Genomic DNA, 15,514 nt, shown 5'->3' with positions numbered 1-15,514 from the left:
AAACATGTTATCCATATAACCTCATCTCAATGGTTAAAACTGAAATTGCAGCAAATGCTAAAGAAAAAGCAGAATGACAATACATATAGATACCTTGTCAGGTGTGTTGAACCTAGACCCAAGGAGATATGAAGGAAATAATGCCAAGATGTTTCAGAGAAAAGGAGAGAGAGCAATGCCCTCTGTTGGTAAAGTTCTGTACATGTAATAATTCCAAGGGCCTTTAACATTTTCTCTGTAACTTTTCCTATTCCAGAAACCTAGAAAAGAATCAATATTTATTATTAATAGATTTTAAAGTGAAGCTAAAAATTGAGATTACAACCTCATTACACTTTTTTTTTTTTTTTTTTGAGATGGAGTCTCGCTCTTGTTGCCCAAGCTGGAGTGCAGTGGTGTCAAGTTGGCTCACCGCAACCTCCACCTCCAGGGTTATTCAAGCGATTCTCCTGCCTTAGCCTCCTGAGTAGCTGGGATTACAGACATGCGCCACCATACCCGGCTAATTTTGTACTTTTAGTAGAGATGGGGTTTCTTCATGTTGGTCAGGCTGGTCTCGAACTCCTGACCTCAGGTGATGCGCCCACCCTGGCCTCCCAAAGTGCTCATTATATCTTTTATCATCGATAAAAGGTATGAATAATGTGACTATCTTCAGAAGTCATGCAAGAAAACTGCTTTAATTACTTTTTGACCACATTTACTAAACTAGCATTTCATGGAATTTCAAAAGCCATTAAAAAAGGAGTGCTGTTGTCATATAAACTTGGGGAATGGTGGGATTAATAAATTTAAGTGAAACTTTTTATTCCAAGATTTATGAATTTTTAATATATTAATATGCATAGTGACACATCAATAGTACACTCTAAAGGTATCTGACCCCAGAACCTTTTTAAAGGGAATACCTATCCATACTTGAAAAACATATTGGAAAACACTGCTTTGCAGTGTTTATGTACTCCTTACATATACTAGTCAGTAATCATTACATATTACATACTAAGCATTGAAAGATATTTAAATTCATTCATGTACATTATGTTGAATGAGAAAAGCAAGTCCTAGAACATCATATACAGTAGTATATAGTGCAATTACTGAAAAAAAGTGTATATATGCAGAAAAATCTAGAAGCTCTAAAAAATAATGAAGTATACACTTTCTGGAACCCCTGAGGGATAATTTTACCATTTTAAAAATGGCAAAATATTTTGGCTTATTCTCTGTCAAAAACAATTAAAATTCTAAATCTCTTTGAAGCATCATGCCCATTAATCTAGCAGCAATCTGGACTTTAGAACTAAGATAGCACTAAGTTACAGATGAAAGGACTGTTAGAAATATTCTTTTAATTTCCCTTCTCCTTGGCAGGAGTTCACTTAAAAATCTGTGATTATTACTTTCTTAAAAGTTTATAGCAAGTAAGCTAAATCTCACTTTTATGGTTTCACAGAAAGGTTTCTTCAAGTCCAAATTCAATCACCCATTATAGTTCTTGCTTGTTATCTATTATTTTAAAACTTTTAAGCAAAGAATGATTAACCAGTGGCCTATATAGTATCTCTTCAGAATTCAGAGTACATATATAAATAAACTTTATGTAAAAATCTTACCTTTCTAATGGGTAAATCCTTGATGAAGTCCATCACAGCTTGTCTATTGGGAAGAATTTGGTATTGTCCATTCGGTTTATTCTTATCACTGCATACTTTTGCTAACATTGTATTTGGGGCAATGCCTTAAAAGAAGAATACTCTGATGACTCAAAGAAGTTGATATGTATGACTTTTAAATATGCAATAACAAAACAGAAAAAAAAATTTAATTGCAAAAAATCTCAAATGATATATAATGCTACTTTAAAAATAACATTTGATTACCATCTGTCTCCCCAGGGCTTGCTATGGTTTTAGGAAAAGAAATTGTACTAGTTATAGTCATTGGGGCAGCAAAAATAAGAAATATTTAATTCTCCATGATATTTTAAAATGTAAGAGTAATTTCTGAGCTAAGCAATATTAAGTGTTATTATTAGTTTACTTACTACCTTTAGTAGGAATACAGATTTTTTTTTTTTTTTTCAGATGGAGTCTTGCTCTGTCACCCAGGCTGGAGTGCAATGGCGTGATCTTGGCTCACTGCAACCTCCGCCTCCTGGGTTCAAGCGATTCTCCTGTCTCAGCCTCCCAAGTAGCTGGGATTAGAGGCACGCAACACCATGCCTGGCTAATTTTTGTATTTTTAGTAGAGATGGGGGTTTCACCATATGGGTCAGGCTGGTCTCAAACTCCTGACCTCAGGTAGTCCACCAGCTTCGGCCTCCCAAAGTGCTGGGATTACAGGCGTGAGCCATCACGCCCAGCCTAGATTGTTTTTATAGTGGTTCTATATCTATCTCTAAGAAAAGATACAGAATATAATTTAGGGTGGATGTTTGATCTTTGAAAATGTCTTTTGTGTAGATTATCCACATAAAGCAAAAAATCAAAGATTCTGGTTACGGTATATTTAAAATAATGATAATTAGATGGTGTATCCTTTTTATGTTATTCACAAAACAAATTACTATTTTTCAGAAAGATGTTTCACAATTTCTAGGAGTCCTGATTAAGATAATTTGAAATAGGTATATTCAAATATATTCATTAAACAGTTCATTTCAATTGTTATATAGATCTTCCTAAAACGCATTATTCATTCTCATGCTTTGATGTAGAAAGAAAAGATTTACCTAATCACAATATGGCTTTTACAAGATAGTTCAGGGTCCTCATTATGAATAACAGTTATTATGCTAAGAGACAGTGATGGCCTCATGGGTTATCAACATACGTAAATTTGTTTTTCCTTTTACCAGATAGTCCTGGATTGCTATGTTGCTAGTTAGTATTTCTTTTGTCTCCTACCTTGTGGCCGTCTGGGTTCTCTCCTGCAATGTAATCTTGGACAAGATTGAAGTCTCCCAAGGAAAAACTAATAATCAAGTTATTACGTGCAAAACCAATAAAAATATATTTTGTGCTAGAAAAACATAGCTATATGAAATTTATGGGTTGGGCGCAGTGGCTCACGCCTGTAATCCCAGCACTTTGGGAGGCCAAGGTGGGCGGATCATGAGGTCAGGAGATGGAGACCATCCTGGCTAACACGGTGTAACACCGTCTCTATTGAAAATACAAAAAATTAGCTGGGCATGGTGGCATGCGCCTGTAGTCCCACCTACTTGGGAGGCTGAGGCAGGAGAATTGCTTGAACCCAGGAGGCAGAGGTTGCAGTAAGCTGAATGAGATTGCTCCAGTGCACTCCAACCTGGGCGACAGAGCAGGTTTTTCTTTCTCAAAAACAAAAAAAAGAAAAAAGAAAGAAACGTAAAATCTTTTTTTCTTCAGGCTCATAGTCTGCTTAATTCAAATTTAATTACTAGGTTCACAGCTATTCTGAATAGGTAAAGTTGTTAGAAGTTGAATGAAACACTAGATAAGTAAAATGTTACTATATACTTTATAATGAGAAACTACTAATATTACTAATATTACACTTGAATTAGCCAGTCTGAAAATTATAACTACAGTGTACATCAATACCCTTTTAAATACCTGCACTGGCTGTCAGTGCTGTTTTCTGCTCAATTCTGAAACGAATTTCCTTTACCACTTCCTCGGCTGATGTTCCAAAAACAACTGAGTTTTGGAGTATTTGAGGTTTGTTTTGTTCTTCAAAGTTCACTTGGAAAGGATCTCCTGGGGGCTGCAAATCAGAAGGACTCTCTTCAAAAAGTAGTGGAGAGATGGATCGTTCATGCTCACTCAGTTTATTAACTTCCTTTCCTGGATTATCTAAATCATAAACAGGAGAATAACTCACCTTTATTTTAAGAAGTATATACTTCATAAGTTAGGTCTCCCTACATTATTTCTGAAGACAAAAACAAAAATCTAGTTTAGTTTAGTTTCTAGGATCCAAGATCAGAAATGCCATCATTTATCATTTAATGTTTTATAACCATTAAAGAGAACACTGATTATGAATTTTTCTTAAAAATACTATTATCCATTTCCACAGTATAAATATTAAAAGGAAATATACTATGTAAAACTCACTAATGTTCGTACCTAAATTAATTGAAATTCAGAATTAGGTCTCAGTTCACATTACCTTTTTCTTAAAAAAAAAAAAAAGGAAATCTTTTCTTTATTCTTCTTTAGGAAGGAAAAGAATCTTTGAAAATTAGAATTTAGAATATAATAAACAATATATAATAATTATACCTGAAAATGTTTTGTTTTTGGAAGGAAAAACACTTAACTTTTCTTCATTTATGGAAGAAACCTTTTAGATGTTAAAATAATCTGAATTTTCTTCTTTCAAATGCTAATTTTAATTTTGATTTGCTTGTTTATAAAGTATCACTTTGACTAAGGGCACATTTGAAATAAATAGAAATTACCTGTGAAAGTTATGCTTCTTTGAATATACAAATTCTTAAGGTCTGATTGGATAATCCAAGTTTAAGAAAAAGAGACATTATTAATAGGCTATAAACTATTACTACAAAGTAAAGTAAAAATACCAATCTGGTTATTACCTCTTTATATTTATATTTTTCACAAATGGACTGTAAAATATACTTAAATCTATACTGATACTAAAAATGTCTCCATGAACAAATCTATTAAAGCCTGTTTTCTTGGCTTAATGTAGAAGAAATACATTTAAATGTATTTATAACAACCAAGGTTAGCAACAAAGCTTTCTGATCCCATCTCGTAATTTTATTACATATAAATATTTTCCAAATTAAGGTAAATGCAGAAGCAAAAATTAAATTTCTAGTTTTAAGATGCATATGAATGTATATTACTTGAAAAATGAATTTGGCTGTTTAGGAAAAAATTTTAAAGATAATATAAATAAGACAGACATCTGATTAATTTAAAAATTTAAAATATGTAGTGTGAATTAAGTCATAGATGTTAATTCAGTCAGATGTTTTCCAAATCTGAATTCCCAGGGCACATACACAATAAGCCTATTTTCTTTCCTTTTTTTTTTTTTTCTGAGACAGGGTCTCCCTCTTGCCCAGGCTGGAGTGTAGCTAGGACTACAGGTGCAAGCCATCACACTTAGCTAATTTTATAATTTTTTGGTAAAGATAGGGTTTCACAATCTTGCCCAGGGTGGTCTCAAACTCCTGGCCTCAACTGATCCTCCTGCCTCAGCCTCCTAAAGTGCTAGGATTATAAATGTGAACCACCTTGCCTAGCCAATAAGCCTTATTTTCAAACTTACATTAGCTGATATTTATGTGCTTCAGTTCCTGTCATTTTTTAATATTCTGGTTTTAAAATGTAGAACAATTCAGAGGGGAAACGGGCCAGGCAAGGTGGCTCACGTCTGTAATCACAGCACTTTGGGAAGCTGAGGTGGGAGGATCACCTGAGGTCAGGGGTTTGAGACCAGCCTGGCTAACATGGCAAAACCCCATCTCTACTAAAAATACAAAAATGAGCCAGGAATGGTGGCGCACAGCTACTTGGGAGGCTGGGGCAGGAGAATTACTTCAACCCAGGAGGCAGAGGTTGCAGTGAGCTGAGATCGTGCCACTGTACTCCAGCCTTGGTGACAGAGTGAGACTCCATCTCAAAAAAAATAAATAAATAAATAAATAAATAAAAAATAAAGACTGTGAAACAGTTGAAATGGTATCTACCTGGAGCCTTTTCCCCATCTGGATGGGTAGAAGTCAAGGTAAAGAAAGCTACAGAAAAACTGCAAACCAAGTAAGTTATCTGTCATATTCATAAATCCATTCTGCAGAGATTTTTATGCCATGTTTTGTACCTCATGCCTCTACCACCCTGCCCTCAGGTGAGCCATTGTGAGAGCAGAACTATACAGCAGGAAGCAAAGAATTCTGCCTTCTAGCACATTATCAGAGCTGCTGCAGAATGTTCAGGTACCTTTTCAATCTGAACTACTTTCTACTTTTCTGTGAGGCCTGGCTGTGTAACTAACAGCTGAAGTAGTTTCTTATTTGCTTTGTGACAGAAACATCTTTATAATTCTCATAACTAAGGTAATCAGAATGTAACACTAGGATTAAAGCATTTCATTTGGAAGACAAGTGCTAAAAAGTATATGGTATTTCAGTTTCTTATATTATCTGGCACTCACCATCCAGATTTACATGGAAGAATAAACATTTAAAAAATTTTTATTTGTATGTAGAGATGGTAGTTAGCAATATATTTCCAAAGACAAACACCTTTTAGAAAATGGGGAAACAGCAAAAAAAGTCTTGGACTTTAGAGGAAGATATATCAATTGCCTGCCACAGTTCCAATGCACTATTGACAATTTCCCATCGCATCATGTGAGGTGAGACACACCTGAAAGTCCAGCCCACAGGTATTTATACATGAGAAGAAAAGTTTAACTATTCCAATTGCTTAAGAATATGAAAATACATGAAGAGGGCAATATACAAGTAAATATGTTAAAACAATAGATATTAAAAATTCACATACTCATAGTGAGTTTGGACATTATAATAAATGAAAAGAACATTAGTAGGCCGGGCGTGGTGGCTCATGCCTATAATCCCAGCACTTTGGGAGGCCGAGGCAGGCAGATCACCTGAGGTCAGGAGTTTGAGACCAGCCTGGCCAACATGGTGAAACCCCATGTCTACTAAAAATACAAAAAATTAGTTGGGTGTGGTGGCACGCACCTCTAATCCCAGATACTAGGGAGGCTGAGGCAGGAGAACTGCTTGAACCCAGGAGGCGGAGGTTGCAGTGAGCTGAGACCACACCACTGCACTCCAGCCTGGGCAACAGAGTGAGACCCTATCTCAAAAAAAAGAAAAAAAATTAGTAGAAAATGAAAACATTTACTTTAATCCCAATGTAAAAATTTTAAAACATATCATGCAAGTAATTGTTATGGGAGGCCCTCAGGAGATGCTTTGACATAATTATTTAATGATTTTCCCTCATTCTCTTGTGAAAGTAAGGAATTAATAAAGTAAGATTTTATACAAAGTGACATCAGGCTTTATGTACCACATCCTCAAACAATAAAGTTACACCAAATAAGGAAAACCTTTTGCTCTGTGCCTCTGTGTCCAGAAATGATGATTATTGTTTAATGCTCCTATAAAAGAAAAGAGAGAGCTATCCCTTAGGACTTTAAATAAGGTAATGAAGTTGTATTTGGTGCCCATATTAAACTTGCTCCAAATGATGTGAGTCACAAATAATGTGAGAGAGTTAGATTAATGTCATTGTGGATCTACCATTTTTGCTTCAGGGAAAGTTACAAACAGGTCTCCCCAGCACTGCCTGGCCCGTCTGAAGCAATGAGTTGTGCACATGAAATGTTCCTGTGGGTTGTGAGCAAACCCTTCTGTGTCACTTTTTCATCCAGGTGAACTTTGTTCCGGGGTCCAGGACATCTCAGACATAATCATACCTTTGAAAAATGTTGAAAGCAGTATGTGTAATATCTGCATGTTTCTTGGCATTGCTTTTGGATAGGTCATAAAGGGATTTTTTTTTTTAAAAAACTTGGAGTCTTGAAATTATAAAGTCTAAAGCAAAGAAGGGAGTGGGAAGTCATTAATTTTGGCAGAGCTAAAAACAGTCATAATTTCTATAATAATTAGATTATAGAAAATTAGGAAAATGAAGAAAAATAGAATCGTCCAATGTTTTGATATGTTTGAGGCTAGTCTTTTCTAACAACAAAAGGCCGCTTTAAACAGATAACTTCCTCAGCTTCAATGCCATCCAAACTCTTTGTTAGTTAGACCTTATGAAAATAACTGCTATAAAATTACTTTGTTCAGGGACTCTGCGGACTCTTAAGCTTAGAGATTTAACAATCACATTTTGTTTAGGTTATATTCTACATGTTTAACTCAGAAAACCCACTGGCATTTTTTAAATTTTCTGATTTTACATTTTTATAAAAGTACATCTATTCTTTCTACCTATACAGGCTAATAAATTAATTGGATTAATTCAAAGAGTAGTGGGGTTTTTTTTTCACTGCTTCTTGGTTTGATAGTCTTAATAAGGTGCTTACCATTTTCTACAGAGTTTCCCATTTTGATGAAATACCTTCTTTTATCCTCAGGCCAATTTTGTCTTTCTTCTAAGTGCTTTGTTATATTCAAGTAGGCTTCGTCAAGACTCATGGCCATAAAATTGGGATCATAATCAGCAAGTATTTCCTTAACCTTCAAAGGAAACAAAAAAAAGTTTAAATTTTGCTGTGATAGCAAAATTCTTCTGTCATATGTAGCTGATAAGAAATGTTAATATTCTTAGTTTGCAACTACAGTAACAATCCTGCAGTCAACAGCTCATGGATTTAAGGAATAAATAATCCACTACCAGGGAATATTTTCAAATTTTCCTTTTGTATTAAAATAGACCATGAAGGCAGAAAACCACAAAATAGCTTCATTTGATACAATCTCTATTTAGCTATCTATATCTAGTTATAATAAGCAATTCAAATAAATCACAACATTATCTGGTAGGCCCATGCAAAAAAATGGTTAAGGTTTTAGGTAGCTCATCAGAAGCTGAAGTGGGAATGATAGGATTCTATTCCCTCCTGCCTTTTGTGATTTATTGTTTTTGGTTCATTTTAAAAAGGAATAATCTTATATAAAGGTACTATGTTGCTTTAGAAAATATTTCAATTAATTATAACATGCACATAAAAGTCCACTTAACATTAATTAATGCATTAATCCATACAGGAAAATGAATGTTTTCTATTTCCTATTACTTATTAAGATCTGGAATGGAAGAAAATGACAATCCATAGTGTACTCCATGATTACCTTAAATGATGGGGAAAAGTCTGGAGTAACATCTTAGGATAAAAGAAATATATATAAAGATTAGAATTATAGTTGCTGTAATTCAGAAATGCCTTTTATATAAGATAGTGTTACTACATAAAACTATTACTTTTTCTTCTAACCACTTAAGTATTAGCTATAGTTAGAGGCAATGGTTGTCAAAATAATATGCGTATTTTCCAGCTTGGGTGACAGAGTGAGACCCTGCCTCAAAAAAAAATGTATATTAGAAAACATATTTGCTGAATTATGTTATGCTTCCATTTAGCTTTTAAAACTGTCTACTGTATCATAAGAAAACTGTTTCTTATTTTATAAAAAGAAAGGTTTTTAGCTTAATATAATTATGAACAGCTGAGTCAAAGGGAATTTTAGAAAATTGTGATATAAACTTGGCCAAGTTTTACTCAGAGAGTGCCTTAATTAGCTTTGTTCTTGTTATAATGTGCTCAAATAGAATCTTTCCAATGAAAACAAAACTCTGTGAAGTCTGTAACTGGCAGCCAACTAAGATTCTGAATGAGAAGTACTCCCTAGAGACACTGTTGAGTATTAACTTCCTTTACATAGGATATTGCTACAAGAATTAAAAGAGACATTCCAGTAAAAATCAAGCACTTAAAGCTCCAATATTTTGGATAAAACAAAAATGGCTAGCTGGGCATGGTGGCTCATGCCTGTAATCCCAGCACTTTGGGAGGCCCGGGCAGGATAATTTTTTGAGGCTAGGAGTTTAAGCCTAGCCTGAGCAACACAGGGAAACCCTATCTCTGCAAAAAAAATTTTAAAATTAGTAGGGTTGTGGTGATGCATGCCTGTCTAGCTACTCAGGAGGCTGAGGCCAGAGGATTGCTTAACTCAAGAGTTTAAGCTTACAGTGAGGTATGATCGAGTCACAGCACTCCAGCCTGGGCTATGGGGTGAGACCCAATCTCAAAAAAAACGGGAGGGCTTTTTCTTAAACTTTCTAACCAAGTCAGGAATATTCATGTATCCATAGGCAGTGATGAATTTGTCCTACAGTTCATTTACACATAAGAACTCATTTGTTATCTGCAAATAAACTAGCTAGATCCAGCTCAAATTTGAAGAGTTCTCTGACTTACATAAATAACCAGACTAAAATAACTAAAAACACTGGTTTTCACTGGCATACTGCCAGAAGTTTTGCTGAGTTAAAGTACAACTTTAAAAAATACCTTTTCTTAACTAAATTTTTGTAGGATTTTTAAAACTTCTTAAAAGGCTGTATTTACGATTAGTATTTTATCTCTTTTTAATTAGGAATACAACGAAAGAGATAAGCAGTAACCAAATATAAGTGTGCTCCCCTCTCCTCCACCACCTTTTCAGAGATATGCACAAAGCACTTGCTGTCATAGACTGCCTTGGACAGAAAAAAAAAAAAAAAAGCATAAACCTGTGTTTAAACTTGGAATAGTGTCACTTCTAGGGAAAATGAGGTGGAATACAAATAAGAGGGGTGAATTTAAAGACCCCTGGTATAACTAAAGAGTAATAAGTATTAGGTCAGTTTTTTAAGTGTTTCCATTCAGACAGTAGTCTTAAACACATTTTACTATAGCAGTCTAAAAGTATTTGACGTAGCAGTCTAAAATTTTAATTCAAAAATTAAATTCCAGCACTGCATGATAGACCAGTTGTCATGAAAAATAGGAAAAATGGCAGTTTTCACATATGACAGTTTGGCAATTTTAGTAAATAATCAAATTTACTTCAAAGATCCTTTTCAAAGCAATGGATTACTCCCTTTTCAATTATCAGTCTCTTAGACAGCAAATGATTATGGGGCAAGTAAAGTAGGCTAATCAAAATACATGAATTTTGTCACTGTTCAACAAAATTAATAAATAATTATTCAGATAATAGGTTGAAATTAATGAGTAGATTCTGTAAGTTATAAATAAAATGTGGTTCTAGAAAAAAATGTATATTGTACATTAAGAAAAATAGCTAAATTTAATTTAATATTATCATTAAGGCAGTTCAAAGTTTGAGGAAATGGGAAGAGTTTTCTAAGCAAATGAAAACTGCATGGAAAGGAAAAGAATTGGGAAAAAGAATGATGTATTCTGGATGCTATATGCAGCTCAGTATTCAATATAGAAGCTGAAGAAGTGATAGGAGGCTCGACTGAAAAGATAAACACCAAATCCTACGTGCTAAGGCACTTGCACATGAGACTCTGTAGGTGACAGGAACTCAGTGAAAGCCTACAGTAGGGGTGAGACATTAACTTACCTCTTTACTCACAGCTTGGTATTTGTCAAAGTTTGGGGGCACTATTATAAGTTGTGGGCACAGTCTCTTAGCAATAAATCCTGGCATGGCTGCACGAACACCAAACCTCCTTGCATGGTAATTTGAAGTAGACTGAAAGAAAATTGATCACATGGAAAAAAAATATCCAAACCTAAATGGACATATTGATCAATGCATTCATAAGAAACAAATTAATATGTGCATTTTCCATTCAAGGACATTTCATTTATACGCCACTGTTTTTTTTGTTTTTTTGTTTTTCCAAAAATAGAATGTATTAAGCATTGTTTTTTATTAATGACCCAAGGCCATCATTCTATCATATCTTTTTTTTTAATTATACTTTAAGTTTTAGGGTATATGTGCACAACGTGCAGGTTAGTTACATACGTATACATGTGCCATGTTGGTGTGCTGCTCCCATTAACTCGTCATTTAATATTAGGTATATCTCCTAATGCTATCCCTCCCCCCTCCCCCCTCCCCCCACCCCACAACAGGCCCCGGCATGTGATGTTCCCCTTCCTGTGTCCATGTGTTCTCATTGTTCAGTTCCCACCTATGAGTGAGAACATGCAGTGTGTGGTTTTTTGTCCTTGTGATAGTTTGCTGAGAATGATGGCCTCCAGCTTCATCCATGTCCCTACAAAGGACATGAACTCATCATTTTTTATAGCTGCATAGTATTCCATGGTGAATATGTGCCACATTTTCTTAATTCTGTCTATCATTGTTGGACATTTGGGTTAGTTCCAAGTCTTTACTATTGTGAATAGTGCTGCAATAAACATATGTGTGCATGTGTCTTTATAGCAGCATGATTTCTAATCCTTTGGGTATATACCCAGTAATGGAATGGCTGGGTCAAATGGTATTTCTAGTTCTAGATCTCTGAGGAATTGCCACACTGACTTCCACAATGGTTGAACTAGTTTACAGTCCCACCAACACTGTAAAAGTGTTCCTATTTCTCCACATCCTCTCCAGCACCTGTTGTTTCCTGACTTTTTAATGATCGCCATTCTAACTGGTGTGAGATGGTATCTCATTGTCATTTTGATTTGCATTTCTCTGATTATAGGCCACTGATTTAATCCAAGTTTTGACTTATTCTGTCACGGTATTTTGATACCATGACCCTCTCCCATTACTATCCCTATATTTATAATGCGATACCAGGTATAAGCAAGACCGTGCTAATAAAAAGATTTTATTATATTTCTACTAACTAAACTTCATTGGTTTTAAGGCATACTTGTTATAGAATGAATATCAAAGTTTGGATGATAGTGAGTTATGTTACATGAAAGTAATAGTATAGTAAGTTGTATAGAATAGTCATAAAATAATAGTATAGTACAAATAGTATAGATGTTACGTTATAGAAAGTAATAGTATAGTATAATAGTAAACTTTTGGAATTTGCTCTATTTGGGATTTTGGAAACTTTTCATCTAGAACAAAAATAAAACGTCTACCATGTGGTCAGCCAAATTAAGTCTCCAAAATGAAGTGATTAAAGCTTAAAATAAGTTTAGAAATTAAGGGTTTTTTTAAGGCTTAATTATCTTTTTTGCTGAAAACATTTTGACTAGGAGATGGAACTACAAAAGTATGAGAGTAAAAAGGAGAATATTGCTTATTAAATCGTGTTGATGATATCTGATGAAAGTCTATGTGAACGTGGTAGACCACAGTACTATTTATAAAACAAATTTTATCACAAATTAAATCCTTATTTGGAATCTCAAGTGAAATTTCAAAGAAAGGCAAAACAGAATCAAATGAAGGGATTATTTCAGAATAATATGAATTTTCCTCTAATGATTTTCAAATGGCACTTAAAACATCTTGATAGTACTCAGAACTATACTAATCCTAGGTCAGTGTTCTGGAACAGAAAATGTGGATAGCACTAGAAACAAAACCAATGCTTTAGTAAATAAGTTTAATATAATTGACATAAAAGCTAGATCTATAGTAGAGGACAAACTTTTAAATAAGAATTTCTCTAACTTTTAGATTTGTGGTATATTGTAGATCACAGCCACAATACTTTACAAGTTACTCTTATCAAAAGTGGGTTCTAGTTCCTCATGCCACGTGACTTGCCTTGATGAAAATAATGTGAGGGAAGTGACAGAGTTCTGAAACCTAGGCTTTTGCTTCTTGTAATCCAGCAACCATTGTAAATATTTTGGGGTAGATTACTAAATGTTGAAGCAACAATGGAGAGGAGAAAGTTCTGAAGCTGGAATCCATTCCAATCTCAGTCGAAGTGCCAGACCTGTGAATGAAGCCATCTTGGATTTTTTAGCCTCAGTTAAATTGCCCTAGCCAACTCCAGGTAGAGCAGGGTTGAGCCATCGCCATCGCACTCTGCTCAAATTACAGAATCATGAGCAAGTAAATTTTGGCTGTCCACTAAATACTGGGGGAGGCTGTTATGCAGCAATAGGTAACTGCTGTAGGATCTCAGTTGCAACTCTCAGTGCCAAGTTAGAACATTTCAAAAATCCATCAAATTCACCAAAAAAGAATTCTATCAGTAGGAATAATCAATCACTCCCATTAATTTGTAGATATACTTTCATATGTTTAATAGGACAAAAAGTTATGCTTAGTAGAAGGGAAAACTATTTGTTCAACATACAAAAGAGAATACATAAGTGAAGGAGATACAAAAGGGGTAATCTTTGTTTAAATATAACAAATAGTAATTTTGAATTTAGAAACAATAACTGATTTTTAGGAGGACAGAAATTGTAGGAAAGAAAATATTTTGTAGATTTCAAAAGCAGTCGGCTTAGCTTTAATATGGCTACAGCAAGTTTGTACGTATACACATACATAAACATACATAAATTTATGGTGTTATATCTTAATAAAATTAAAAATATTTTTTGAAATATTTATTGATGATTTGTAGGAAAGGCGAGTTTCCTTTCAAAAAACAGTGTTTTGGAATCAGAGTTATCAGTTGCCTGCATACTCACAGAGGCAGAGATAAAGAAACAAACAGATTATAGTTTTATAACAAAATAATCACTCAGTAAGAATTAGTTTTGTAGCTATCTAAGGCATGGGAAGGAGTTAGGAACAGGGAAGAACTCTTCTTGTTTATCTAATACTTTTTAATTACCAAAGCTCATCTATTTTAGTTGCTACTTTTAATTTCCAACACACTTTCAGCCACACATAGCTATCCTGGTCATTTTTACCTTCTAAGGTTAGAGTGGTAAAAAGGAAGAGCAACTCAGTAATCAGAAAAGCAAAAGTTCTAAGTCATGGGAAAAACAATTTAACTGCATTCTAAACGTACTCTATTAACGAAGTATGTTATTCCAGAACTAGGGTTGGCAAACCTTTTCTTTTCTGTGAAAGTCCAGATAGTAATCGTTTTAGGCTTTGCAGATCACTCAATTATCGAACTCTGCTCTTTTAGTGCAACAATAGTAATAAATAAATGGGGGTGACTTTTTTCCAATAAAAAGCTGGATTTGGCCTGCAGACCAGTTTGAAAATCTCTATTAATACTTCAGAATAACATTTCCTTTTCTTTCTTCTTCAACTCTCTTTAACTAGGACGGTTACTTATGGAAAAATTTAATTTGCCATGGAAATTATTAGGTTTGTAACTTTGGGCAAGTTATTAAACATCTCTCTGAGTTTTGTTTTTTGCCAAATGGAAATAAAAACTAGTACCTTAAAGCAGCAGTTCCTAACCTTTTTGGCACCAGCGACTGGTTTTGTGGAAGATAATTCTTCCATGGACTGGTGGGGTGATAGTTTTGAGATGATTCAAGCATGTTACATTTATTGTGCACTTTATTCCTATTATAATTACATTGTAATATATATTGAAATAATTATACAACTCAACATAATGTAGAATCAATGGGAGCCCTAAGCTTGTTTTCCTGCAATTAGACAATCCTATCTGGGGGTGATGGGAGACAGTGACAGATCATCAGGCATTTGATTCTCATAATGAGTATGTAACCTGGATCCCTTGCATGTGCAGTTCACAATAGAGTTTGCGCTCCTATGAGAATCTAATGCCACAACTGATCTGACAGAGCTCGGTCATACTGCAAGTGATGGGAAGTGGTTGTAAATACAGACGAAGCTTCGTTTGCTTGCCTGACGCCCACCTCCTGTTGTGAGGCCCAGTTCCTAACAGACCATGGACCAATACCAATCTGTGAACTGGGGGTTGAGGTCCCCTGCCTTAAAGTATGTTGAAAGGATTCAGTAATTGAGTCATATATAAGGCACCCAGAAAAATACTCAGCAAACTGGTAGACCTCAATAAAGAATTCCCCCTTCATGAAACAGTAAAGCTTATTT

General features: G+C 34.6%; 1 protein-coding gene across 4 annotated transcripts in view; it reads right to left on the bottom strand.

The window, feature by feature from the left end:
• Positions 1-15,514, bottom strand: part of POLK (DNA polymerase kappa) — an 89,048-nt gene that overhangs the window by 15,379 nt on the left and 58,155 nt on the right. For all 4 annotated transcript variants that reach the window (XM_003266076.4, XM_030798711.1, XM_030798709.1 and 1 more), the window contains 5 exons: positions 11,144-11,275; positions 8,092-8,245; positions 3,600-3,839; positions 1,617-1,741; positions 94-260 (listed from right to left, as the gene is read on the bottom strand). In XM_003266076.4, the coding sequence (XP_003266124.1) occupies positions 94-260; positions 1,617-1,741; positions 3,600-3,839; positions 8,092-8,245; positions 11,144-11,275 (818 nt within the window). The remainder of the gene's footprint in view (positions 1-93; positions 261-1,616; positions 1,742-3,599; positions 3,840-8,091; positions 8,246-11,143; positions 11,276-15,514) is intronic.

This window comes from Nomascus leucogenys, chromosome 18 (genome assembly GCF_006542625.1).
Source record: "Nomascus leucogenys isolate Asia chromosome 18, Asia_NLE_v1, whole genome shotgun sequence".
NCBI classification, from domain to species: domain Eukaryota; kingdom Metazoa; phylum Chordata; class Mammalia; order Primates; family Hylobatidae; genus Nomascus; species Nomascus leucogenys.
Note: the sequence above shows the minus strand (reverse complement) of the source record. Positions and strands in the feature narration are given on the sequence as shown.